The sequence below is a fragment of the Oryctolagus cuniculus genome, chromosome 4 (assembly GCF_964237555.1).
Source record: "Oryctolagus cuniculus chromosome 4, mOryCun1.1, whole genome shotgun sequence".
NCBI classification, from domain to species: domain Eukaryota; kingdom Metazoa; phylum Chordata; class Mammalia; order Lagomorpha; family Leporidae; genus Oryctolagus; species Oryctolagus cuniculus.
Genome location: NC_091435.1, coordinates 110911914 through 110938211, shown reverse-complemented (window position 1 = coordinate 110938211; position 26298 = coordinate 110911914). Strand labels below are relative to the sequence as shown.

Here is a 26298-nt window from a genome sequence, read left to right as displayed (position 1 = left end):
ATAAGGACATTATTTTACATGAAAAGACATTATTAAAAATGATTTACTGCCTTATGTTTGGAAACTTACAGGAAAAGTCTGATAATATATTAAACTTGTTTATTACGACTTCATATAATTTTGAATAATACTACTTTTTCCTTTGACAAGTGCAATAAACTCTACTGGTATAGACATAGGTTGATTATCACAAGTCAACTGTGTTGCTTAAAGAAACATGCCCAAACAATCAGCTTTTGACGGCTGCATCCCCCGTTATTTACACTCGCCATCATGGTAATAACTCACCATTTCTATATTAATAAGGCAGTGAAATTTATTATGATGGTATTGAAAAGTTATTAAGTACTGCATCCCAAGTGACAAAGTACCACAGCACTGTCACTATCCAAAAGCAGTTGCCCATTCATCACCTGCCTTTCCAGATGGTCCTGCATCTTTATCGCTCCCAGGTTGGTGACATCACCTGTTCACCCACTCAAAATTGATGATGAAAGCAAACAGATCTATCTTACTTACATTTACCAAATCAATTTAATTTTTACAGGCCGTGGCTTAGTGACATATTGACTGTTTTCCTTAATGGCATCTACCGTATTTAATGCAAGGATGTCATCTTTGATTCCTGGCTCGCATAATGTGTCATTTCATAATAAATTTTTCTAACGTATTTACTTAATGGAAAGAATTATGATTGCTTGTCAGTTCTCTTATTAAACACAATGATAACTTTTTATTTTTAAGTATCTTCTACTGGGACTGGGCAGCAGAGCTATTTTTATCCTTTCTATGTCTGAAGGAGCATGAGGACTTGGATGTAAAGTAAGCTGTAAGTAAAAGCTGGACATTAGACTGACCATTCTCAATCTGGAAGCTCAATGCAAGGGTTTTATCTCACTTCCTGGATACTACTTCAGAAGGACCAGATTCTCAAGTGATGCTATAATGAAAAAAATGAATCAGCAATAGCTGAAGATGAACTTGCAAAATACTGAAATAATACCATTTTAATGGCTCACATTATGTTTAATATTTACTTATCTGGATTACTTCCATGAGTCTTTGAAGCCACTGCCTCTAGATCAAATGCATGTTAAAACAAATGCCAGTATTGTAAAAGGTTAGGACACAGATGGAAAGAATGGCCTACTAACTATCTGATAATCATATGTGACATCCCCTTTCCCCATCTGCCACTCCTTGAGACAAATGCCCCTCTAATGTATCACCATGGCACTGGGGTACATTTGTATTACCTCAGGGGAACAGCAACTAGATTCTCTTGTGGAGATGGAGGCAAATGGTATCAAGTTTTTGTTCTGTTATTTAACGTCCAGGCTACATGACTGTGTTCTGTGGCTAAGTCCCTGACTCACCCCACAACGGTGCCTACATTCAGAGAGGTGTAGGGCCTGGAGGGGAAATCACTGAATGGCTTCCCTGCCCTCCAAGCTCTCACCTATGCAAATGTGTATTCAGTTAAAAACATCAAATAAACTTACTTTGATGCTAAAGAGAAAAATTGGGGAATGGCCTTTGACAAAGGAAAACTTAGGAATCTAAGGGGTGTGTGTGTGTGTGAGAGAGAGAGAGAGAGAGAGAGAGAGAGAATTTCTTTAGCTGTCATGGCCTAGCCAGAGGAGTCATAGTGAACTCTTCGCAAGGTAGGGAGAGAGAGAACAGGAACACCCCCACTGCTGGCTTAGACTCACAGCAATTGTTCTCCAAGGATTAGTGACTCTTTAGGAAGATCCCAGGAGGATGGATAGGATAAGATCCATCAAGAACACTCTCTGTCTCCTACTGTCTAGTTTCAATCAAATGAGCATAAATCCATACTCAACAACAGCATTCTAGGATGGATGGTTTATGCCTCTTTAGCAAATGAGTCAAAGATTTACTATAGCCTATAATTGTAATGATACCAGTTCAAGTTAGTGAACAATAAACAAATACAAAACAGGAGGGCAAAGCCAGGTAACCTGCTCCTACATGTTCACCTAAGGAGCCTCTTCATGTTCATCTGAGATGACTTTATGCTAACTCATTGGTTAGGCAGAGGCTTGGCCATGGGTGAAGTTTCCAGGAAAATAGGCATTCAGATTGGTAGTGTTGTGAGACCAACAAAAACACCCTTTTTTGAAGGCAACAGGTCTCTATGCCAGGGTAGAGAGTCTATGCTGACCTCATACACCTGCTGAATTCCTACCACAAGAATTTAAATAATTAAAAAAGAAAAAAGAAATCATGTACACCTGTGGCTGCCAATCAGCTGAGGTTCCAATGCTGTGCCATGCACACCTGTGAAGCCTGGCGGGTCAGCTGCAGAGTCACAGGAACACAGCAGTGTCAGTCAGTTGGTGAAAGGCACAAAGGTACCCACCTCCCATGGAGTTGGGACACAAGCTGACTGGCTAATAGCCACAGAAAGTACGTGCAGACACATCACCTACACATAAGGAAAATCATAAGAATAGGTGTGGCAGGAATGAGAGCAGAGGTATCAGTAATCACCATCTTCTGCCCACCTTGACCTTAAGAGGAAGGAGCCTCCCTTCCTGAATCAACCACTGTTCCTTGTTTAGTAGCCAAATCCAGACACTGGGTAGCCCAGAGAATGGGGAGGGGCAATATTACATAAAATAATCTACATTACTTAAAAAAAGATCAAATGATGAGTCCTGGATTAAGAGAAGAGTCAGAGAATTTTGGTAACAGAGTCTTTGAATGACCACACGAGACATGGAAAGAGTAGGATAGTGAATGGCAGGCATAGTTGGGAAGAATGGATTTGAGTGCTGCAGGATGTTATAAATAGTATCCTACTTTGGTGTTTCTGGGAAAAAATTTTGATTTGTGGTATCTGGTTGCTTTTTTCTTTTGGAGGGGTAGGTGTTGCAGCCCTCTTACAAAAAACATGGTAGCCACTGCAAAGGCACCCAGGTTTACACAGATTACACAGAAAACACCAATTATCAGCTACAGTACTAATACATTCCAAAAGGATCAATTTTTTAAAGAATGAATACTTACTTGAGGGTAAGGGCTTGCTATAAGGACGTGCAATGTGGGTTAGGTCATGACGTTCTACATTTTTCCAAAGAAAACACACAAAGGCCAAGAAGTACATGAAAAGGTGCTCAGTATCACTAATCATCATGGAAATGCAAATCAGAACACCACGATGAAATAGCACCTCGCACAGTTGGATGGCTGTTATCAGAATGTCAAAGATAAAAAAGTGTTGGCAAACCCTTATACATTATTGATAGAAATGTAAGTTGGCACAGTTTTTATGGAAAACATTATAGAGGTCCTTCAAAAATTAAAAATAGAACCCCATTTCTAGGTATATATCCAAGGGCAATAAGGACAACTTTTGAAGGGTGTCTACATCACCATGTTCATTTGAAGCACTATTCACAATAGCCAAGATATGGAATCAACCTAAGTATATATTGACAGACGCATGGATTTTTAAGATGTGGTATGCATAAATACAATGAAATACCACTCAGTCTTTAAAAAGAAGGAAATCCTGCTATTTGTGACAACACAGATGAACCTGGAGGACATTATGTTAAACAAAATAAATCAAACACAGAAAGGCAAATAATACTACATGATCTCACTTACATGTGAAATCCAAATAAATAAATAAAACCCAAAACTCAAATTCATAGAAATAGAATCAAATTGTGGTATACAAGGATAGGGAGGTGAGAAAAATTGGGAAATGTTCAATTCACAGGACACAAACGTGCACCTATAAAATGAATAAGTTCTGGAGACTTAATATAAAGTGCTGTGACTGAGTTGTTAATAATAATGTATTAGAGGCTCAAAATTTGCCGAGAACAGAGTTTAAGTATTTTTACCACATACACCCAAAAAGGTAACTGTCAGGGGATTCCAAAAGTTCATGCAAGATAAAATTACAGATTAAAGTTATTTTGGTAAAAAAAAAACTTGAAATAAATGCAGTTTTTCATAATATATATTTCCATGAACTTTTTAAATGCTCCTCAAATGTGAGATACCTTAGTTAGGTTGATTGTGGTTACTTTCTTATAATGACAAAATATATCAAGACATTACATTGTATACCTTGAATACATATACTTTTTATTTACCAATTATACCTTAATAAAGCTGAAAGTATAATTGATAAAACAATAAAGATATCTGGTGCATATCTCCAAAATCCAAAATTACCTCATTTTCTTTTATTCCAAAATATATATTATCTTACCATCAAGCCCCTGCACCTGACCACAGTTGATAGTGGAAGGTTGTGGTGGCGGCGGTAGAGGTGCTGGCTGTTTCTGTTCCAGTTAACATATCAATTGCATATTTCAATATGTAGGATGGTACTGTAGAACCCAAAATCAAGCTTACAAATGTGAGAATGATTTCTTTTCAAAGTATATACACAAAGATACCGTCATTGAAATATCACATTTCAAGATTACTAGACCAAAATGTATTGTCAAAGCACGGTGTAAAACTGTTCAATGAATTTCGGACTCCAGTATAATCACTTTCCACTATTACTTGCCAGAAACCCAGTTACAGAATTAGATCATCCCAGAAATAACTGAACTTCTAGGAAACAAGAAGTACAGAAAAGAGCAATGATTTATAAAAAGCAATCAATAAGGGCCTGCATTGTGGCTTTGTGGGTAAAGACACCACCTGCCATGCTGGCATTCCATTTGGGCACCAGTTCATGTCCCGGTTGCTCCATTTCTGATCCTGCTGCCTGCTGATGGACTGACAAGAGTAGTGGAAGATGGCCCAAGTGCTTGGGCCCCTGCCACCCAAATGAGAGACCCAGATGAAACTCCTGGCTTCAGCCTGGCTCAGCCCTGGCCACTGTGGCCACTTGGGGAGTGAACCAGTGGATGGAAGATCACTCTCTGTTTCTCTCCCTCTTTCTGTGAATCTTTCAAATAAATAAATATTTTTAAAAACAATCAATAAAATATAATAATTGCACTATCTAATGGCCCTATGCTATATTTGTATTTTAGCCAAGCTTGTTTTTGTTATTGTTTACATTTATTGAATCCTTCTACCAATTTTGTGCTTCAGGGTTACAGAGCATTTTTTTTTAAGCATGTGTATATTTATAACATCATTGACAGGTCACACAAAATTATCAACTTAAAAACTGATCTACTATAGATACACTGGATTTTGAGTGTAGCCTGCAATTTCTTTGGCAGGGCCAGACAAATGATTTTGTGGGCCTTATATGGCCAATAGGCTGGACATTTCCTAATCAAGTCTCAATTTATCCTCACAACAACTCTGATTGGATAGGTAAAATTACTATCCCCACATTACAAAGAAATAAATGAAGGGGAAGAGAGTTTTTCCAAATCACTCAACTAGCACAAGAAGCCTGAAGAGGATCTGACATTGAGAGGCCTCACTTCAGAAGCCTACCTGTTAATTTATTTTTTTTTAAAGATTTATTCTGTTTATTTGAAAGAGAGTTACAGAGAGAGGTAGAGACAGAGAGAGAGAGTCTTCCATCCACTGGTTCACTCCCTAGATGGCTACGACGGCCGGAGTTGCGCCAATTCAAAGCCAAGAGCTTCTTCCAAGTCTCCCATGTGGGTGCAGGGACCCAAGAACTTGGGCCATCTTCTGCTGCTTTCCCAAGCCACAGCAGAGAGCGGGATCAGAAGTGGAGCAGCCGGGACTAGAACTCGCACCCATATAGGATGCCAGCACTTCAGGCCAAGGCTTTAACCTACTGCACCACAGCGCCGGCCTCAGCCTACCCGTTATTACTACATCATGTGGCTCTATGCTATCATACTGGCTGCATTCAGAGGAATAAGTGAGAAACCCCTCACTTTTAACCAACAAAAATTTCTCCCTCATTCAGTAACTGTAATGCTCAGACTCTTGAAAGGAAGTATTCTGGGGTGGCCATTCGGCTCAGCATTTAGTTAGTCTCCAGGGACACCCACATCCCATATCAGAGTGCCTGGTTCAGAGTCCCAGCTCTGATCCTGATTCAAGCTTTCTGCTGATGTATAACCTGGAAGACAGCAAGTGATGCTTCAAGTTTCTCTGCCACCTACACGGGCAATATGGATTCAGTTCTAAGCTCCTATATTTCTCAAATAAGCTGTTTTGAATTATCTACTCAGTTTGTATGTTAGAGAAATAGGATGCGATTTATGGATCAAAATATATGGTCACATTGAATAAGCCATAGGTATCAAAGACATCATTTGTATGACTTTCTCTCAAGCTAGTATTGGTTTTATAAAGAGAAACTTTTAAAATCCTATTAGAATTTGGCAATGATTGCCACTTCACAGTGTAAGTGTGAAGCCTGGCTCAGCTATGGCCGTTGTGGGCAATTGGGGATTGAACCACTGGATGGGAGATCTGTGTCTGTCTGTCTGCCTTTCTAATAAATATTTAAATTTCTTTTTTGAAAGGCAGAGTTACAGAGAGAAGGAGAAACAGAGAAAAGGAAAGATCTTTCATTCACTAGTTCATTCCCCAAATGGCCACAAAGGCTGGAGCTGGGCCAGTCCAAAGCCAGGAGCCAGGAGTTTCTTCCAAGTCTCCCATGTGGGTGCAGGGGCCCAAGCATTTGGGCCATCTTCCACTGTTTTTGCTGACACATTAGTGGGAGCAGGATCAGAAGTGGAGCATCTCTCTGTCTCTTTCTCTCTCTTTGCCTCTCTCTGCCTCTCTGTAACTCTATAGCTCTGCCTTTCAAATAAATAAAATAATAAATCTTAAAAAAATAACTAGAACTTGAACTGACATTCATATGAGATGCTGGTGCTGCAGGTGGTAGCTTAACCTGCTATGCCACAATGCCAGTCCCTAAATAATTTCTTAAAAACATTCTATCACTAATTATTTTCAGGTCTTAAAAACAATCAAGCACCCCCAAGTCTGAAAATCTTTTTGTTAAAGACAAATCACTTATGCTGTGAAGTGGCAATCATTGCCAAATTCTAATAGGATTTTAAAAGTTTCTCTTTATAAAACCAATACTAGCGGAGGGCGCCGCGGCTCACTAGGCTAATCCTCCGCCTTGCGGCGCCGGCACACCGGGTTCTAGTCCCAGTCGGGGCGCCGGATTCTGTCCCAGTTGCCCTTCTTCCAGGCCAGCTCTCTGCTGTGGCCAGGGAGTGCAGTGGAGGATGGCCCAAATATTTGGGCCCTGCACCCCATGGGAGACCAGGAGAAGTACCTGGCTTCTGCCATCCGATCAGCGCAGTACGCCGGCTGCAGCACGCTGGCCGCGGCGGCCATTGGAGGGTGAACCAATGGCAAAGGAAGACCTTTCTCTCTGTCTCTCTCTCTGTCCACTCTGCCTGTCAAAAAACAAAACAAAACAAAACAAAACAAAAAAAAAATACTAGCTTGAAAGAAAGTCATACAAATGATGTCTTTGATACCTATGGCTTATTCAATATGACCATGTATTTTGATCCATAAATCGCATCCTATTTCTCTAACATACAAACTGAGTAGATAATTCAAAATAGCTTATGAGAAATATAGTCAATTCTTTAATAATTACTTAAATACGGCACTGAAAGATGTCCCCAAGTTATATTATCTTTGACCCCTCTCTTTTAAAATTTTTCTTTGAAGAGGCTATCATATTTCTTTGATTCAGTTGAATTATATCACAACATGGAACAGTTATTATTGACCCATTGGCCAAATGAAAAAAAGCAGGGGCTAATCAATTCTCAGTAGTTTCCCTGGAATCATACAGTTGGTGGCAGAGGTGAGACTTAACCACACATTTCTAAATTCCAGACTTCACATTTTTCCAAGGACCTCCCAAGCCACATCACCCAACATTCTTTTTTCCTTTTAAGATTTATTTATTTATTCGAAAGTCAGAGTTACACAGAGCGGGAAGGAGAGGCAGAGAGAGAGAGAGAGGTCTTCCATCCACTGATTCACTCCCCAATTGGCTGCAAAGGCCAGAGCTGAGCCGATCTGAAGCCAGGAGACAGGAACTTCTGGGTCACCCACGTGGGTGCAGGGGCTCTCTGCTATGCCCCACCTGTGGTGCCAGCATCCCATTTGGGTGCCGGTTTGAGTCTCAGCTGCTCCTCTTTCAATTCAGCTCTCCGCTATGACCTGGGAAAGCAGTGGAAGATGGCCTAAGTGATTGGGCCAGGGCACCCACGTGGGAGACCCGGAAGAAGCTTCTAGCTCCTAGCTACTGATAGGACCAGCTCTGGCCATTATGGCCATTTGGGGAGTGAACCAGTGGATGGAAGACTTCTCTCTCTCCCTCTCTCTGTCTGTAATTCTACCTTCAAATAAATAAATAAACTCTTTTAAAAAACAACAACAAAAAACTTATGGGACACAATCAAGGTATTGAACTAGGAGGATAGAGCTGTTTAAGCTCTCAAGGAAATTTTGCTATATTAGGGAAGCTGGGGAATAATCTGGATATTGCACAGTGTTTATAGTTTGTTAGTAATTGCATTCACCTGTCCTGGCAGGACAAATGTAGGCAATACTAAATTGTCACTAGGAAGGTCATTAATGGCGGCATGGAAGAAGAGAACTTGAAGAATGAATAGAAACTCACTAAACATAGGGAAGACAAGGAAGAAGAGTTTATAACGAATGGGCTTTACAGAATAGGGAAGCTACAACTTAGGCATGGTTGGTATAGGACAGAGTAAAGCTGATATATTTTTTGGCTTGGGCAACTGGGTAAATGGTAATTTATTAAAACAAGAAATGCACAAAAAGGAAGGCTTTGTGGAGAAAAAGACCAAGGGCAGTACTGGAGAAAATAATGGTTTGTCCTGTTATGACAGGCAGAGCTTCTGCAAGGCAGACCTTTAGTGCAGACTCTGATGCACAGCAGGGACTCAGTAATTGATTGCTGAACCTGGATTTCCTGTTTGTGCTTCTCTCTGAGGGTACCTAAGGCACATTTTTTTTTCTCCTTCAACACATCATTGTAAATAATGAAGAAGTATCAAAAAGAGTCATCACACTAGTTAATCACAATTATCTGTCTAACCAAATAGGAGGAAAATCAAATACAGTTGAGGTCAAGTATGACAGGAGGACAATTAAAAATGAACACACAGGAGTGGGGTGAGATGCCTTTGTGAAAGTTCTTTTTGATCATGATTGGATTTCATATTAACTAGGGTAAGAGAAAAAAATAGTCAAGAGTCAAGAACTCAACTGCTTCTCAAAGGAAACCAGTTTGCCAAAACCACAAAAAGCCCTTTCTCTGGTTTGATTCATTGTACCTCCAGAGCAGACGATCCACATGCCCAAAAGGGAGAATAAAATGATGAAGAAAACTACTGAATTGGCCATCAACCTAATTCTTGAAGGAGAAAGAAGGACTACATGATCTTTCGCCAAAAAGTCATGAACTATTTTATAAAGGTATCTTGAATTACAAAGCAGTAAAACAACTCCATTTTGACATAATGAAAAGAATCATCTTACATTTCTCAAGGTAAATATTTGCCTGTGTATCTGCTGAAGACATTTTACTCTAAAGAGAAAAAAAATAATTATTTTTAAATTTCCTCTAAATGCGCAATTTTCCCCAGGTTCAACCCCCAGTCCATGGGTATTATGTTTAAAAAGGCACAGTCCTGCATTTACCAACCTCCCTGTAATTGCAAAATGATTCCGTTTATTAAGCCTCGGTTTATTCCAAGCCTTCTGGATAATCTTGACCAGTACTGCACTTGTTGTTTAACTCTGGAGATTTTGTAATAAAAGTTTAATGAGTTACTTATTATTAGAATGTTTATGGCCATTATTTTAAGGTGAACAATAATGACGTAAAGTTCATACGCATTTGGTTTAAAACGTATTCAACTCACATATCAGTTAATGGTACGGTGACTTTTTAAAAATCTCTTATCAATAAACGTGTCTAAGGGCAGTGTAGCTGAACTACAACTTTCACTGGGACTGTGGCTAGGAATGAAACCAAGGAAGGCTTTCTCACTTGTGATCATGTCAGATCTAGGTCTTAACTTTTGCCATTTCAAATTCGAACAAGAATTGTTTTTATGGTGACATTTTGAACAGATTTCACACAATGGGACACACACAAAGCAAGGAGTCAAAGTGTTGAGATTAAGTTCTGAAGCCACAGCATATTTATTTCTGTTTAAAAACTAACCATATATTCTATTAATGAGCAAAAATATTGAGAAAATATAACAAAATAAATCTAGTTTACCTGATTTTTGTCTAACTGAAATACTAGGAAACCAAAGGTCAATCACATCTCCAAAAGCACCTTCCTACCCATGTAAAAATTGCCTACAAGACTTTCAGAGGTTATATATACATATATATGTACAGTATATATACACACATATATGTACAGTATATATATACTGAATCTGTACAAAAATTATAAACTCAGAAGAATCATAATCTATTGAAATAAAATCAACTTAGATTTTGAAATCAAACCATAACTTCTAATTCTTAGTTGTCAGATGAATTCTATCCAAAGTGTGAATATGACCAAAATCAAGCACTAATTTTCATAACCACTTTATGCTGTCATTTTTATGCACAAATTACTTATTAAATCAACTCAAACATAAAGAACCATCTTGGAATTCAGTGATGAGTGCAGTGTACCCTTTCTGGAAGCATATAGAATTAAAACAGGATTATCAAAGGGATCCAAATACATTAGGAAAACACAGCAAAATGGAAATTTAAAATGAAAGTAAAACCAAATTAACTCAGAGCCACAAAAAAAAAAAAATAGTGTGCAAATGTTTTCCTCCTATCTTTCATGTGCCTCCAAAAGATAAAATATAGTAAACATGTCAAAATATTATTTGTTTGCTAATGCCATATGCTATGTACAGCAGGTCATATTTGATATTTCCAAAAGTTAACTATAAAGTCACATTTGTTTTCTTTTTATTATCATTTTAAGTTTATGCTATTCTTTTACTGTTAATTTGGTTGGTTTCCCTCCCATCATGCTACTCTTTTAGGCAATACATTGTTTTTAATCAAGAAGTGAGATTGTAAGGGAAGTTCATTCTTAAATACTTACTTGTTTTATGACTACTTAATTAATGTCTTCTTTACATATCTGAATATGTATGCGTATATATATATATGTGTGTGTGTGTATGCATATATGTGTGTGTGTGAGAGTACACATATATATAAATTGACAAAATATGTTCTTACCTCCCATCCATAACTGGGGTCTTTCAGGTCTGATCTCTGCTCTCCCACATAAGGCCCGAACTTTTCACCTACTTCAATCTTCCTTTTGGTCCATATTCCTAGTCCTGCTCCTGGCATATTTGACTCTCGAAGTTCAAAGTCAGCAGGAATGGGAATATCATCGGGGATGTAGATGGGGGCTTTGTAAGGAGAGCCCTCCGTCGGAGTGAATGCGTCACTGGACGTGGCTGGAGAGCGTGGCTCTTGAATATTGCGGGAGGCAGTGCTGCCTACTCCATCTGCATCTGGCATTTCTTCCAAAGGTATTTCAGGGGAGTTGCTGTATACACACTCATTACCTGTGAATAAATAAGAACTTTGTAAATTCCTACTGATAGAAAAGAGACAAAATTCCACAGGGGTGGTTACCTTATTATATTGTTGTTCTTTGAAGGCTAAATAGGAAAATTACAAAGTTAAAAAGTGCCTTCATCAAAAGCTCTGCTATTCATAAGTGGGAGAGAGGTGGGGATTAGGATCTCTGTGGTTTATCTGTGGTGAATTCATAAATCAAATGAGCTAATCCTCAACTGCCAATACTCTCCTGGGCCAGCTCAATCCATTATCCATCTGGGAAACAATCAGCAGCTTAATGACTGGTCCCAAGAAAGTACAAACAAGAAGTAAACATATGGGTAACTATGAACTATGCTAAATTAGGAGCAGACAAGATTAAATAATTGACTAGAAAGTCATAACACGCAAAGGTAGCTCGGAACGGAGAGTCATCAAAGATTCCAAAGGCTGCCATGTGCAACAAGGCTTAAATTTGTGTGTGGCTGGATTTTTACTGGAATATTAATTTATGTTTGTTCTTTCTCTTTTTCCTTTTCCATTTCAAACATGTCACCAAGCTTTTGGTATTCCCTTCCCTCAGTCACTGATTCAGAGCAGAAAGCGAAAATTACTGAAAGCTAGTGCTTCCTGTGGATATTTGTAAAAGCTGAAGACATTAAAGAAATAGGATGGCTGGCTGGCGCCGTGGCTCACTAGGCTAATCCTCCACCTTGCGGCGCCGGCACACCGGGTTCTAGTCCTGGTCAGGGCACCAGATTCTGTCCCGGTTGCACCTCTTCCAGGCCAGCTCTCTGCTGTGGCCTGGGAGGGCAGTGGAGGATGGCCCAAGTGCTTGGGCCCTGCACCCCATGGGAGACCAGGAGAAGCACCTGGCTCCTGGCTTTGGATCAGTGGTGCGTCGGCTGCAGCGCGCCGGCCGTGGCGGCCATTGGAGGGTGAACCAATGGCAAAGGAAGACCTTTCTCACTGTCCACTCTGCCTGTCCAAAAAAAAAAAAAAAATTTTAAGAAATAGGATGGACTTTTGAAAGGGGAAAAGGAGTGAGGGAGGAGCGCCTTTAGGTGCATCAGAAAGAGTTTTCTCCAGATTGAGAAGTGGTGGAGCTCAGATGGTCTCTGCATAGACAAGAGCCCTAAGGAGGGGCAAGCTTTTGTGGGAGCAGCTTGTAGAGGAACTAGGAGGGCAGGCACTGGGTGCAGTCTCCTCAAAGCAGCAGAGCCCCACAGTTGGAGGAAATGAGTGCATTGTATGAGACTTTAAGCCCTGTATGAAAAGAGAGTGGAAAGGATAATGGCTGAGCTTGAATTTCCCACCACCAATTGGAGGGGATTTCAGCTGTCTTAAAGTAAATAAATACATACTTCTTGTCCACCAGGATTGACTAAAAGTCATACCAGATTTATCTGAGACATAGAACTTCAAGAGGAAAACTAAGAAACACAGATTAAAATAATAAGGGATGGATTTCACCCAGAATTGTCCAAAGGTAAAATGAGTTGTCTCCAGTTACCAACAAAGGGGTTCTAATATCAAAGGACTTCAAAAAAATCTTGGAAAAATAAAATCAAAAGATAAGCTTATATTGTTGCAAAAAAAATTTGAAATGTATGCTTTTTTTTTTTTTTTTTTTTTTTTTTTTTTGACAGGCAGAGTGGACAGTGAGAGAGAGAGAGACAGAAAGGTCTTCCTTTGCCGTTGGTTCACCCTCCAATGGCTGTCACGGCCGGCGCACCGCGCTGATCTGATGGCAGGAGCCAGGTGCTTCTCCTGCACCATGGGGTGCAGGGCCCAAGCACTTGGGCCATCCTCCACTGCACTCCCTGGCCACAGCAGAGAGCTGGCCTGGAAGAGGGGCAACCGGGACAGAATCCGGCGCCCCGACCGGGACTAGGTGGAGGATTAGCCTAGTGAGCCGCAGCGCTGGCCCGCTTTCTTTTTTCATGATATGCATTGCCCATGAACTTTGTGAAGATCCTTCAAGTAGTCTGGATAACCACGAGTTACAGATGATAGGGAGGAATTTCAGTTTTAGGTTGGTGACCAAATTGGGTAACCTTTAATTCCTATCAATCCTGCAGTTCTGTGGACTGTTAAAGTCTTTCCAGATCGTTCACTGGACTAGAGGGTAGAAGACCAGGGTTCCTGCCCTAATCCTTTCTGTGACTCACTATGGAAATTAACCATAACATTCATTAACAACAGTTCATCAAGTGATGACTCCTGCCCCATAAAGTTTTGCAGAGTACAAAATGTCAGTACATGTGGAAGTATCTTCTAATGACGTGCATGCTTCTTGATTCAAACAGTGAGATAATGCCATTAAAACAAGCCCCAACCTTTTACCTATGGGACATAGGTTCTCAACCTGCAAGGACTCCAGCATCCAACTTTATATGGTGAGATACAGGTCCTTAATATGCAAGCTCATTATCACTCAAGTTCAGCACCCCTAAAATCTTATATTTTATCATCTACCTTGAAATCAATTATCCTCCCAACTTTTCTGTTTCCGTTAGTAGTAGCATCTTTCCCATAATTTTCCATGTTTGAGGCTAACATAGACAGTTCCTCTCCTTTGTCTTCTATTCCAGTCACTAAATGATATATGTTCTTGAAAGAATTTTACCTTCCTCCAATTCTTTCAATCCACATTTCACAAGTGAATTTTCTAATAGTCCTCCAGACAGGTCCTTAGATCACCAGTGTCCTTCCACCATCCCTCAACTCTGAGCCTGTACAACACTGCTGGATTAGCCTGCCTCACACACCTGTTTTCCTACCCAACAGCCTCCAGTAACACTCAGTGTGTTTGATAGTTGTAAAGTATAAACCCCTTAGACTTGAAATAAAGTCTCTCATTTTAAAACCATTCCCCCTTTCCACTTGAGTCTCAGTACTGTTCAGCATGAGACTCCAGGCTAGAATATGCTTATCCCTGGCCTCCGAGCTCAGAAAACATTTCTTCTTCAGTGCTTCCTGCCTGGCTACGCTAGCTCTGCTTTTCCATCCAAAAAACGTTTATTCACCCTCCAAGGTCAAGTTCTAACTTGTCTTATCACTATCCCGTTTGGTAATCAAATGGTGTGCACTGCTGCTTAAGGTTTCATGGGTTTGAGTCTTTATTTCCCCAACTGGAAAGTGGGCCCTTGAAGGGAGGCATCAGGATTCTCAGGCCTTAGGACTTCTCCAAGTGATATGCACATAGATGTTTAATGAATACTTGTTAAATAGATAACTAACCTAACATAGCTTTTTATTGAACTATTAAACCAAGTCAATATTTTTCTACCAAATATAGGAAACTGTTTTGATTCTAAAAGGCACTTTTAAAGCATAGAAATAGAACACAATCGATTACAAATTTTTCTCCAAATCCAACATCAAAAGAAAATATTTGTTTCAGAGGAATAGTCTTCATAATCCAAACAAACTTGATAAAGTACATCTAATTTTATCCTTTAGGGAGAATTTGCACTTTAGCCTAATATTCAAAAGATCACTGATGGTCTTGATACAACTAAAAACATTTTAATAATCTTTTTAGAATTATAGCATTCAACTACAGCATACAGAAAAGTACTTTACAAATTCTTAAAAAGATTTATCTCCTCTCATGAGGATTTTGTTTTTCTGGAGAAATGCTATCAACTGGAAGATAACATGTGTTCTATAAACTTGTCCATGTAAGTAATAGGAAGCAAAAAGACACCTGAGGAAGTAGAACAGTATTTCTCTGGTAATTACCACTTAAGACCAGTAAAATGTACCCTCTTTCCTCAAAGGGTGAAACAAGCCACACTGTCAATTCTACCAAAGTAATCTCACACAGGGTTAAGCTGCATCTTGTGACATCTATATCAGAGTGTCGGTTCCAGTCCCAGCTGCTCTGCTTCCAATCCAACTTCCTACTAACGCATCTGGGAAGGCAGCCAAAGGTGGCTCAAGTATTTGGATCCCTGCCACCCATGCAGGAAACCAAGATGGAGTTCGTGGCTCTTTGCTTCAGCCTGGCTCAGCACTGATTGTTGTAGCTACTTGGGGACTGAACCAGTGGTTGGAAGATCTTTCTCTCTTTCTCTCTCTTTCCCTCTCTCTTTCTGTTCTTCTGCCTTTCAAATAAATATTTTTTTTTTTAAAGAAAAGGATAGCCGGTACCACGATTCACTAGGTTAATCCTCCGCCTGTGGCACCGGCACCTCTGGTTCTAGTCCCAGTTGGGGCGCCGGACTCTGTCCTGGTTACTCCTCTTCCAGTCCAGCTCTCTGCTGTGGCCCAGGAAGGCAGTGGAGGATGGCCCAAGTGCTTGGGCTCTGCACCCGCATGGGAGACCAGGAGGAAGCACCTGGCTCCTGACTTCGGATCGGTGCAGTGCGCTGGCTGTAGCAGCCATTTGTGGAGTGAACCAATGAAGGAAGACCTTTCTCTCTCTGTCTCTCTCTCTCTCACTGCTTAACTCTGACTGTCAAAAAAAAAAAAAAAAAAAAAAAAGATAAAGACCAAAAAAACTCTGTACCCTCCAGTGATCCATGACCCCTGATCACTCACAAACTCTCCCAATGCTTGAACTAAACGAATGCATTTAGATTTCAGTTACTGGAGCCAGCGCTGTAGTGCAGTGAGTTAAGCAACCTGTGATACCGACATCCCATATGGGGCCAGTTAGAGCCTTGGGTGATCCATTCTGATCCATCTCCCTGCTAATGCACCTGGGAAGGCAGGAGAGAATGGCCCAAATACCAGGGAGACCTGGATGAAATTCCTGGCTTTGACCTGGCCCACGCTTGGCTATTGCTGCGATTTGGGGAGAGAACCAGCAGATGGAAGGTGTATGTGTGTGTGTGTGTGTGTGTGTGTAACTATGCCTTTCAAATAAATAAATCTTAAAAAAATCAATTATGGAGACAAAATGCACAGGTGGTACCCAGATTGCTGCACAAAAGTTTTTGAATTTAAAGTTGAATGCAATTCTGCTTACAATGACAGAATATTCTAGTGAAACATACAGAACAACTTACATAGGTCCAGCCAATCCAGGAGAAAGACCCACAGTCCTATTCATCTACATGCAGGCATTAAATGTGTATGCAAACTCAGGCAATTTGTTTTCAAGCCACCATTAATCTGGTATCATCTGAATTAATTATTAAAGGACTTGGGTGACAAAAATGGAAACATAAAATTGCTCAGTTTTACAGATCAGAACATGCAACAATATTTCAACATAATGTTGCATTATGAAATTTTCAACAATCAATGCAGTTTATCACACCACACTGAGTATTTTTATAAGCTAAAATAAACTAATGCCTCCATGTACATTACTCAAGAACTATCCAAAAAGCTACTCAAACATTTCACTTCAATGACAAACTACCTCAATTATCATGTCTCCATTAAATTTCCGTTATGGGGAAAAAATCTGGTCTGGTAGATCCCTTCCCTTGGCTGTAACTATAGTTAATTAAAGCATTTCTCAGATGTTACACTGACAGATTGGGCACATTTACAATAGGTAAGTATCAGGTAAGAAGTGCTATATAAATCAGTGTGGTCTCATAAAGATAAATAACTTTGTAACTTCTTGGAGCTGAGCTGCCTGTTACTATAATTTGCTTCATGCATCCTTTAGGCATGTCATTAACTGAAGACAAAAAGACAAGCTTATTGCTGGATTTGAGGCAAGCGATTTGGGAAATGCTGTTGGCAATCAGCCTCTTCAATTCAAATTTTAAGTGTTGTAGTTCCCAGAGACCAAGCAAGAGCCTTCATTTTTAATAGATTATATTCATTTCTATGACTCTGAATAACTAACACAGGTTTCCACTTGAGGAGAGTTACATTTTGAAAGCATATCGGAATCTGCAAAGGGGAAGTTGAAGAAATCATACTTTAAACAACTTCCGTGGATGTATCTATATTTTCTGGCTTTGACACAACAATCCAATGACTAAATGATGATGAGAAAGATAATCTTCCATTCTGATCTTGTGAATCATGATATTCAAAGATGCTAAACAGCTATTCCAAAGTCAGCTGAGATTAACCCAGGTGTCCAAATCCAGTTCTCCTTTTAATTCTCAGCAATTTTTTCCTTTAAAGATAAATTTTAAGTTTTTTTTGATCAAAATTGTGGCTTTATTATGTGAATATCGTTTGTGTTGTTGACTTTTTTACTTAACATTTTTTTTTACTATTTTTAAACCTACATTTAATAGCTGCCTACTCCATTACATGAATCCACAGTAAGAGAACTAGTTACATAATATTTATTTATGTTGCTTCTAACTTTCTGCTACCATAAATATCACTGAAATCAACATTTTAACAAAATATTTATATTCATTCAATCCAATTTCCTTAAGTTAGATTCCTATAAGAAAATTTAGTGAGTATTGACAGATTGCTTTTCCAAAGCATATACCAATTTATACTGCTACCAATCACACTGGAATTTATTATTATGTTTGTTTTTCATCTCTTTTACAAATGGGGAAATTACATATCTATATTACTTTGATTCACATCTCAGTGATTATTGGGACTAAATTTTTTGGCAATAATATTTCTTCTTTTGCAAATTGTTCACTGTCTTTGCCCTCAATGGGGCTTTATATATCTTATTAATAGTAAAGAAATTAGCTCTTTAATTTAGTTTTTATAATTTCTCCAGCTTACTTTCCACTTGGTATTTGAATGGATTTTTAAAAAATTGTATGGAAATACTTCCCTCTTGTGATTTTGCAATTTTTCTTAGAATATCCTCCTCTATCCTAAGGTGGGAAAAATTCCCTTATATTTTCTTTGAGTTTCATAGTTGCTGTTCTATCAGCCTTGGATTACCAATGATTCACTGCTGAGTGAAAAGCAGAGAAAAATGATTTCATTGATTTGAGGTTCTGTAAACGGCAGGCTAGAAAAAATTTCACTTGTAATTCTTTGGTTCTTATTTGCAAGGCTGGCCTAAAATGCCTTCTCTTTTTGTGGGTTTTATATAACTCACCATTTGTTTCTTTTGGCCTCTCTGCCTATTTTAACTGCAAGTCCTCTGGGCAGATGCCATTCAAAATCCCAAGTTTCACTAGTAATAGCATTTAGAACCCATCATAAGACTTATCACTCAGCATCATCATTAGTGATAGGAACATAATTTTCCTCTCTACTCTTCACATGAGTTCATTGATAGAAAATATTCAGCAACTAAATGATTTACTATTAACATTAAAAGCATAGACGAGTGTACACAGTTTGACTGTATGACTGATTTCTGCAGTCATTAGACAAGAAATTGGTTATTTGTAATCAGCCATTACACATATCCATGTGCATTTGCACTGTGTCTGTGTGTTGGGTTGGGGGGGGGGGGATGTATGTGTAATAGCTCCCTAATCTTAAAAATAGCCTGAGACAGAAACATGATTTGAGATCTCAGGCAGACTGGTTGAGATCATAACTACATGCAACCACTGCCAAGAGGAGCCCAGCTAGGGAATTGAACAGATTAGGTAACTCAGAAATTTAGACATTTCCCCCCATTATGTTCCTCATTGCAGTTTTGTAATAAAAACATGAGCGAACTTCAAAGGAAGCTCTGTAGTAAAGGTTAATTGCTACTAAAGGAGAGGGTGGGCCCAAGCACCAGTACTTTGTGCCCAACTCGCAAGCAGACAGGAAGGATTACACGTGGCTGAGAGCTGAGGATGTGTGCCCGGCGCTAGAAGGAAAGGGGGCTCAGCCAAACCTCAAAGCCCCACCAGGGACCTTCTGGTAGGACGTGAGTGCATGAGCAGGAGTCCAGGAGTCAATGGCTGCTAACAGTGGGGCAGGCAAGGGAAGGGGGAAGACATCAATTTCCTTCCAAAATTAAGACCGGACATACTCTTCTTCCCTTGTTAGGACCATTCCAGAGCAGTTACACAGGCATGTTTGTGCGAAAGCAGAGGCCTTCAGGAGCCAGCCCTTCTGCACCAGCCAACAAACTCGAGCTGGGCTTGGGGAAAAGGGCGGGGCCCGAGTAATGCCAGATGCACAAACAGAACAAAGAAGGAGGCTATAACTGGCCAGCAAAATATTCTGCGAGAAGGGCCCCAAGATAATGAAATTTAAGATCCCAACAAAACGAAGAAAGGAAACTAGTAAAAATAAGGAAAATGAATTTTCAGAAAACTGAGTTAAACAAGCTGTTAAGACAATACTAAGGGTCCAGGGGTACAAGCGTAGAAAATATAAGTAGTTGCACCAACTAGAATAAGAAGACACGGTGTTGATGGACATAGGTTTCAGGTCCCCCTCCAGAGAATGGTGAGAAGCAAATAGACTTAAATGGAGTGCTTTGACAATGGACTGCATTTAGAGTCCATGTCTCTAGAGATCATTATGTTTGTGAAATAATCTGTCAACATGACTTGGCACATGGAATTTTTTAATGACTTTCTAAGCTTCCTTGCACTTCTTGCAGTTGCTACTTCCTTGTGCCATGCTAGTGCCTCTCTTCCTTATGAAACTCCTCACCCCCCCCCCCAGTCCCTCGTGTTTCCTAAAAATATTCCATTGATGGGCTATCAAAAAGAGCCTCAACAGAAGATGGGTCGGAAGGCAAGGTTAGAAAGGAGATGGCAAAGAATAGTAAAGGAATTGGGAAAGACTATTACAAGGAATTGGGAAAGAAATAGATCAACAAGCATGCATTTCTTTCACTCATAATATTACGTCATACTTCTTGTTTGTCCCGAGGTTTTTCAACCTTGTTGAGCATTTTGCCACTCTGCTAGGAATCTCCCAATTGTTTCACTCAACGAGTATGGTTAGGAGGTTAAACTGATGGTTGCTAAGGTATTATGAAATGAGGCCACTTCCAAAAGTTTCTCTTCAGTAATTGAATCTTTTTTTTCAAGTGATTATGGAAAGAAATTGCTAGAAAATTCATAGTTGAGGTATGCATAAAGCCCTTTGGTATCTAGTTACAGAATCTAAAACAGCTGAAATAAAGACATTAAAGTGCTGTACCATTCCAAAGGAAAGCATGACCTGGTTAATGTTTGGCTTATTCTCTTGTTAAGGAGTCACAGTCACCAATACCCACTGGAATGACCAGGTAAGAACAGACTTATCACATATCACATAATGTTTCTTTTACATTACGACTATGTGCCTTGACTTTCTTTTAACAATACAAATGTTTCAGAGACTTTGGGCAACCTCTGACCTGATGGCTTTTTTTTGTAAGCTTTTTATATCCCCAAAGTGATTTTCCTTCAGATTCATTTAGAATAAAGCAGAAATGCTGTGTATTTATGTCTCAGACGATGGGGTGGTTACTTCTCAGGCGGTCTGAAATGACCAGAGTACAGCCTTTCAGTATTCAGGCCATATCTACAGCAATTATTTGCCAGCATATCTAAAAGAAGGCAGGCATTTCCTGTTGCACACAAATGGGACGCTCTTATCTAAATTACTGTTTAAACAGGTATTTAAGAAAAGACTATCACAGGCAGGAATTTACTGATGACGGAACACATTAGTTTAGGGCTGGACACATTAGTTGAGGACTAACCATTGTCAAGAAAGGAAGCATATCAGCATCAGGAAGGTATAGAGCATATTTTACAACTCCCATATGGGTCAAGACGGTGGATCATAAACCATGCCATTTGCACTTGGAGAAAGCAGGAGTGGCCCATGGCCTGGCACGGAGGTCTGGATTTGGCAACGTGTCATCAAGTCCTGGAGTAACCTTGAGAGGCAGAGCTTGAGGGCCATGGTCATCTGGGGTCCCTGTTTCCTGATCCATAAAATAAGCATGTTGGACAAGTTCATCCCCAGGTGCAATCTGCTCAATCAACCCCACTTCTACACAATGGAAACCAAAGATGGTCCAAGTTTGATGTACCAGAAGCTTATAAAATCTATTTCCTGGAAAGATACTTTGAGAATAATTGGTTTGATCTCTTCCAACATGTAACCTAGCAGAGACTGTACTCTGGCTGCCTAACCTTGCTCTAACCAGTGGAACTGGAATTTATTCCCAGTAGAGGCTTATAAAACTGGGCTGTTATTCTCACATTAAGTAGACTGCCCTCTGGTGAGGACTGTGGTTTATGTGTGGGCAGAATGTGTGGTTTACTACCTCTAATTTGTTTATGCTGTTGATGGTGGTTTCAGAAGAAAGCTACACCCCTTCACTTGCTAAAGAGTGACCTGATTTGCTTCCTTTTCTTTAAAAAAAAAAAAGTGTTTAAAGGTGGGCAGAGACATGAGGGAGCATTAATGTGCCATTGCTGATGGAGGAGCAGCTGGGATCCTTTTGGCCACAGCTCTGCTTCCTTCGGCTCTGCATGTGAAATGAGAGCCCCAACTTGTTTATTATAATTACCTAAGTGTGGCTCGGTGGCTTTTGGCAGAGATCCCTCTTGCCTCCAAAGGAGAGACCAAAACTCAGGAGCTACAGGCTAAGGGAAAGAGAGGAGAAAAGTGCATTTTCTGGCAGGAAGACTGAGTTCTAATACATACTGGGTGAAAATATTCAAAACAGCCCCCCAAAGATGAAGATCAAAAAGTAAATGAGATTGAGATCTCCTTTCAACCATATGGTAAACAAAGATAGGTATGCAGAAGAATTGAATAAACAGTGTAAATCCAAGTTCAGATTCATTCTCACAGCTGCCTCGATGCAGACCCTTCCCTACTGCTACAAAACAGAAGAGCTTTCTTATAGCCAGGAGACCTACATAAAGAAAAGAAAATAATTATGCATGTCTGGCAGAAGAGGGAGTTGTAGCAATGGCTTGCCAATAAAAAGGAATGTGAACAAGCAATAGAACACTAACCTAACCACACTCTTGGCTTGATAAGAAGCAGAGAGTGCCCCAAAGAATGAAATTTGGATGGAGTCTCAAGTTTAGTTTTTATTTAAAAAGGAGCAACGGTTCTTATTCTCACAAGGTTTGGTAACTAAAAGTCAACAATGACTTCTGATTTTAAAGTGACTCCGTGGGAAGAGTTCTTGATTTGGCTAATTTCAGCCCAACTCTGCCCTATTGCAAATAGAATATCTTCAGCGTAAAATAAGTTTAAATGTAGCCAACGAGTGCAATTTTCTGCCCCCATTCTAAGCTCCAACAGCCCCCATATTAAGTTTCCCAATACCACACATACCAAATGTAAAATCATTCAAAACCATGGAGATAGAGAATTTCATTGAAAAACATAAGGAAGATTTTTTTAATTTGAGCAAACATTATACACTTTGATGAAAAATGTTTGTAGAAAAATATGAACAGATGTGCTATGCATATATGTATACATACACCAAATAGCACTTATGATTTGAGAGGGGGTAATTTCAACATTGCTAAGTGGTAACACAAGCTAGGTATTTAAGGGAATGATATAATATGACAACTTCATAGACTACCAAACTATGTATGGTCTCTGGAAATTGTCATTATCAACATGTACAATAACTAGTAGCATTAGGTGGTCTGTACAGTATCCTTCATGTCTAATTGAGTCACTCAGTCGAAGGCACTTGACGGGCACCAGGCACTGCCTCCTAATGAGAATGGACTTTAAAAAAAAGGCATTCAGAACCTCTTCCATATAAATAACTATCATTTGCAGCAAGAGAGGATTATAAATGTTTGCTGGCAAAGACTAAATTTATTTACAAACTGGGTCTAATTTATTTATGGCTCAAGAACCACCAGCTTTTGTCAAAATATTTATGTTATCTGCAATTCAGCCTCACTAAACTCTACCACAATCATAAACACTGTTGAAAAATTATTTGCAGTTAGCAGGATTTAAACTACCCATTATATCACCAGTAAGTGCCAGTAAACTTTTCAATGGTTGATAAAGTTTCCTCCATGAAATAAATATACATATGACTTTTAAAATCTTTGGTGGGCTCCATCCTAGGACAAGTAGAGGACTAAACAGATGGCCTAGACTTTCCTACTTTTGTGTGAATGCTTCAACAGCACATTCCAATTTAAAATTTGTAGATAGACTACAAAAGTACCCACATTTAAATCCTTTTCTAGAAAGCATTAAAAGGGGAATGAGATGACCCAATGTTGAAATGATGGTGGCTGTCCAAGATGCCACCACTCAGACTTGTTCATTTACACATTCCAAACCATTTATGTAGTACCATGGTGTGCTTGGAACGTGCAAATTGTAAAGGGTAGATACAAAGTTGAATAAAAGTTTAGAAGTTTTTGCCCTTGCAGTATATTGAGGCTAACCAAATTTCCTATTAATGTAGACCCAGAGAGTCAGTAGTGATGGCTCAAATAATTAGATTTCTGCTATCCCTGTGGGAGACCTGGATTGAGTTTCTTTCTCTTGACTTCAATCTGGATGAGCCCCACTTGTTGTGGGCATTTGATGAGAGAATCAGAGGATGGGAAAACACTTGATATTTTTCTCTCTCTCTCTCTCTCTCTCTCTCTCTCCTTCTCAAATAAATAAACAAAAATTATAAACAAAAATTTTACAATAAATTCTATCCTCAAGTAGCTTACAGTTTTGTAGTGAAGATAGCAGCAGATGCACAGCAATACAATAAAATAAAGTCTAAGATGAGGTTAGCAAGAGAAATGAGTCTTCAGAGTTAACTATAAGTAACTTTGCAACTAGGCATGCCAATCTTACAGAATCTCTGGATTTCAACTGACTAAAACCATATATCTCTACATCTTTGAATAATAAATCTCTAATATTTTTTAAGATTTTTATTTATTTAATTAAATATCATAGTTATTGGGGGGGAGACACAGAGAGAGATCCTCCCTCTGTTGGTTCACTCCCCAGAGGGCCAAAACAGCCAGTGCTGGGCCAGGCTGCAGCCAAGAGCAAGGAGCATTATCCAGGTCCCCCACATAAGTGGCAGAGACCCGAATACTTGGCCAAGAAGTGGAGCATCAAGGACAGGGATCAGTGCCCATATGGGATGCCAGCATGGCAAGTGACAGCTTTACCCACTGCACCATAATGCTGGTCCCTAAACCTCTAATATATTTTTTAAAGATTTATTTATTTTTATTTGAAAGGCAGAGTTACGGAGAGGCAGAGGCAGAGGGAGAGAGACAGACACAGACAGAGGGAAAGAGAGAGAGACAGAGAAAGAGAGGTCTTCCACCCACTGGTTCACTGCCCAAATGGCTGCAATGGCTGGAGCTGGGCCCATCTGAAGCCAAGTGCCAGGAGCCTCTTCCAGGTCTCCCATGTGGGTGCAGGGGCCCAAGCACTTGGTCCATCTTCCACTGCTTTCCCAGGCCATAGCGGAGAGCTGGATCAGAAGTGGAGCAGCTGGGTCACAAACCATTGCCCATATGAGAAGCTGGCACTACAGGCAGTGGCTTTACCCATTATGCCATAGTGCTGGCCCCACCTCTAATTTTGATTATTGGTGGACATCCAGCTGTCATATATATTTATTTCTGAGCATCACCAAATTCTAATTGTGAGGATTAAAACCAGGATCACTTACTCTTACTACTGTTTCTGAATAACTCAAAAATGATGGAACCAATAGGTTCTAAAACAACATGCTCATATTTCTATTACAATATAAGCCAAGCGAAAATCACATGAAGAAGTCAATGGCTTGTGTGCCATGTAACTAATAACAAAAGCATTTCTGCTTGAACTAGCTCACTGAAAAAATCCCATAAATTCTACTGTGACTCAGGTGAGGCTGCTGTGATGTCAATGGAACTTCCACCGGCCCAAAAATGATCCAAACCACACACTTATCTCCTCATTGGAAAAGGAAATTATTCCAAACAGACCAGGATGGTTCTGTTTGACCTCAAAAGGGCCGTGTATTTGGAGGGAAGACTGGATACAATCACATGGGAACCTCCCATGGCTCCAATCCAGAGCGAGCATTGTCAGAGAAATGGCAGCCCCACTGCTTTCTGGTGTCCCACAGTACCACTAGATTATGTATTTGTTCTTTCAAATAACATCCACATATGCCTGCACTTGTCGAAGTAACTTAACCAAAAGCCAAAGTGGCAAAATAAACTTTAGAATCTATATTTATTTGGTGAGGGAAGAAAAAGATCTCAAAAACAGAGAAAAAAAGTAAAGATTTATTCCAATACATCTTCTTTAACAAACTGTTTTAATAAGCTACAGCTATGCTAGTTAAGTTAAATAAAACCTTCTGGAATCATATTGCTGTGACTTCATGATAACTGATTGAAATATAATTGCTCACAGCATTGTAAAATCTAAGTGCTAAAGAAGCCAGAAAATTATCAGCTTACACATCTAAATATCTAAGATGCTTGCTGACTCAAATATATTATGGATGAACCCATGTAAATCTATGTGAGCTATGACTACTCAAGAGAAAAATTTGGAAAATAATTCTGTCAACAGTATATAATGTCAAATTATAAATGTTTAAAGTGATGGAAATGCTAATTACTCTGATTTGATCACCATACATCATAATTATGTACTGAAATATCACACTGTATTCTATAAATACCTATCAACATTATAAATCTATTTTTTAAATGCAAAAAAGTATATTATATTAAGAAAATCCACTGTAAGCAGGAAAGGTACCTGAAGGGTATAGAATAATTATATAGCTTAACAGACTTTGTGCTGTTGCTGCCTGTGCCATTTTTTGTTTCTGTAGCTGTATTAATATATCTGCTTCATGCAACTTCTTAATACTCATCATCACTATTAAACCTTAGCAACCATGATCCAACA

The 26298-nt window shown here is 39.4% G+C and overlaps 1 protein-coding gene across 20 annotated transcripts in view; it reads right to left on the bottom strand.

Annotated features, from left to right (window-relative positions):
- The window catches only part of MECOM (MDS1 and EVI1 complex locus), a 597402-nt gene that overhangs the window by 291908 nt on the left and 279196 nt on the right, over window positions 1–26298 (bottom strand). For 9 of the 20 annotated variants that reach the window (XM_070072545.1, XM_070072547.1, XM_070072552.1 and 6 more), the window contains exon 2: window positions 11227–11564. In XM_070072545.1, the coding sequence (XP_069928646.1) occupies window positions 11227–11564 (338 nt within the window). Of the gene's footprint in view, window positions 1–11226; window positions 11565–26145; window positions 26257–26298 lie in introns of those variants that run through there. The other 11 variants (XM_070072549.1, XM_070072551.1, XM_070072542.1 and 8 more) reach the window with 8 other exon arrangements.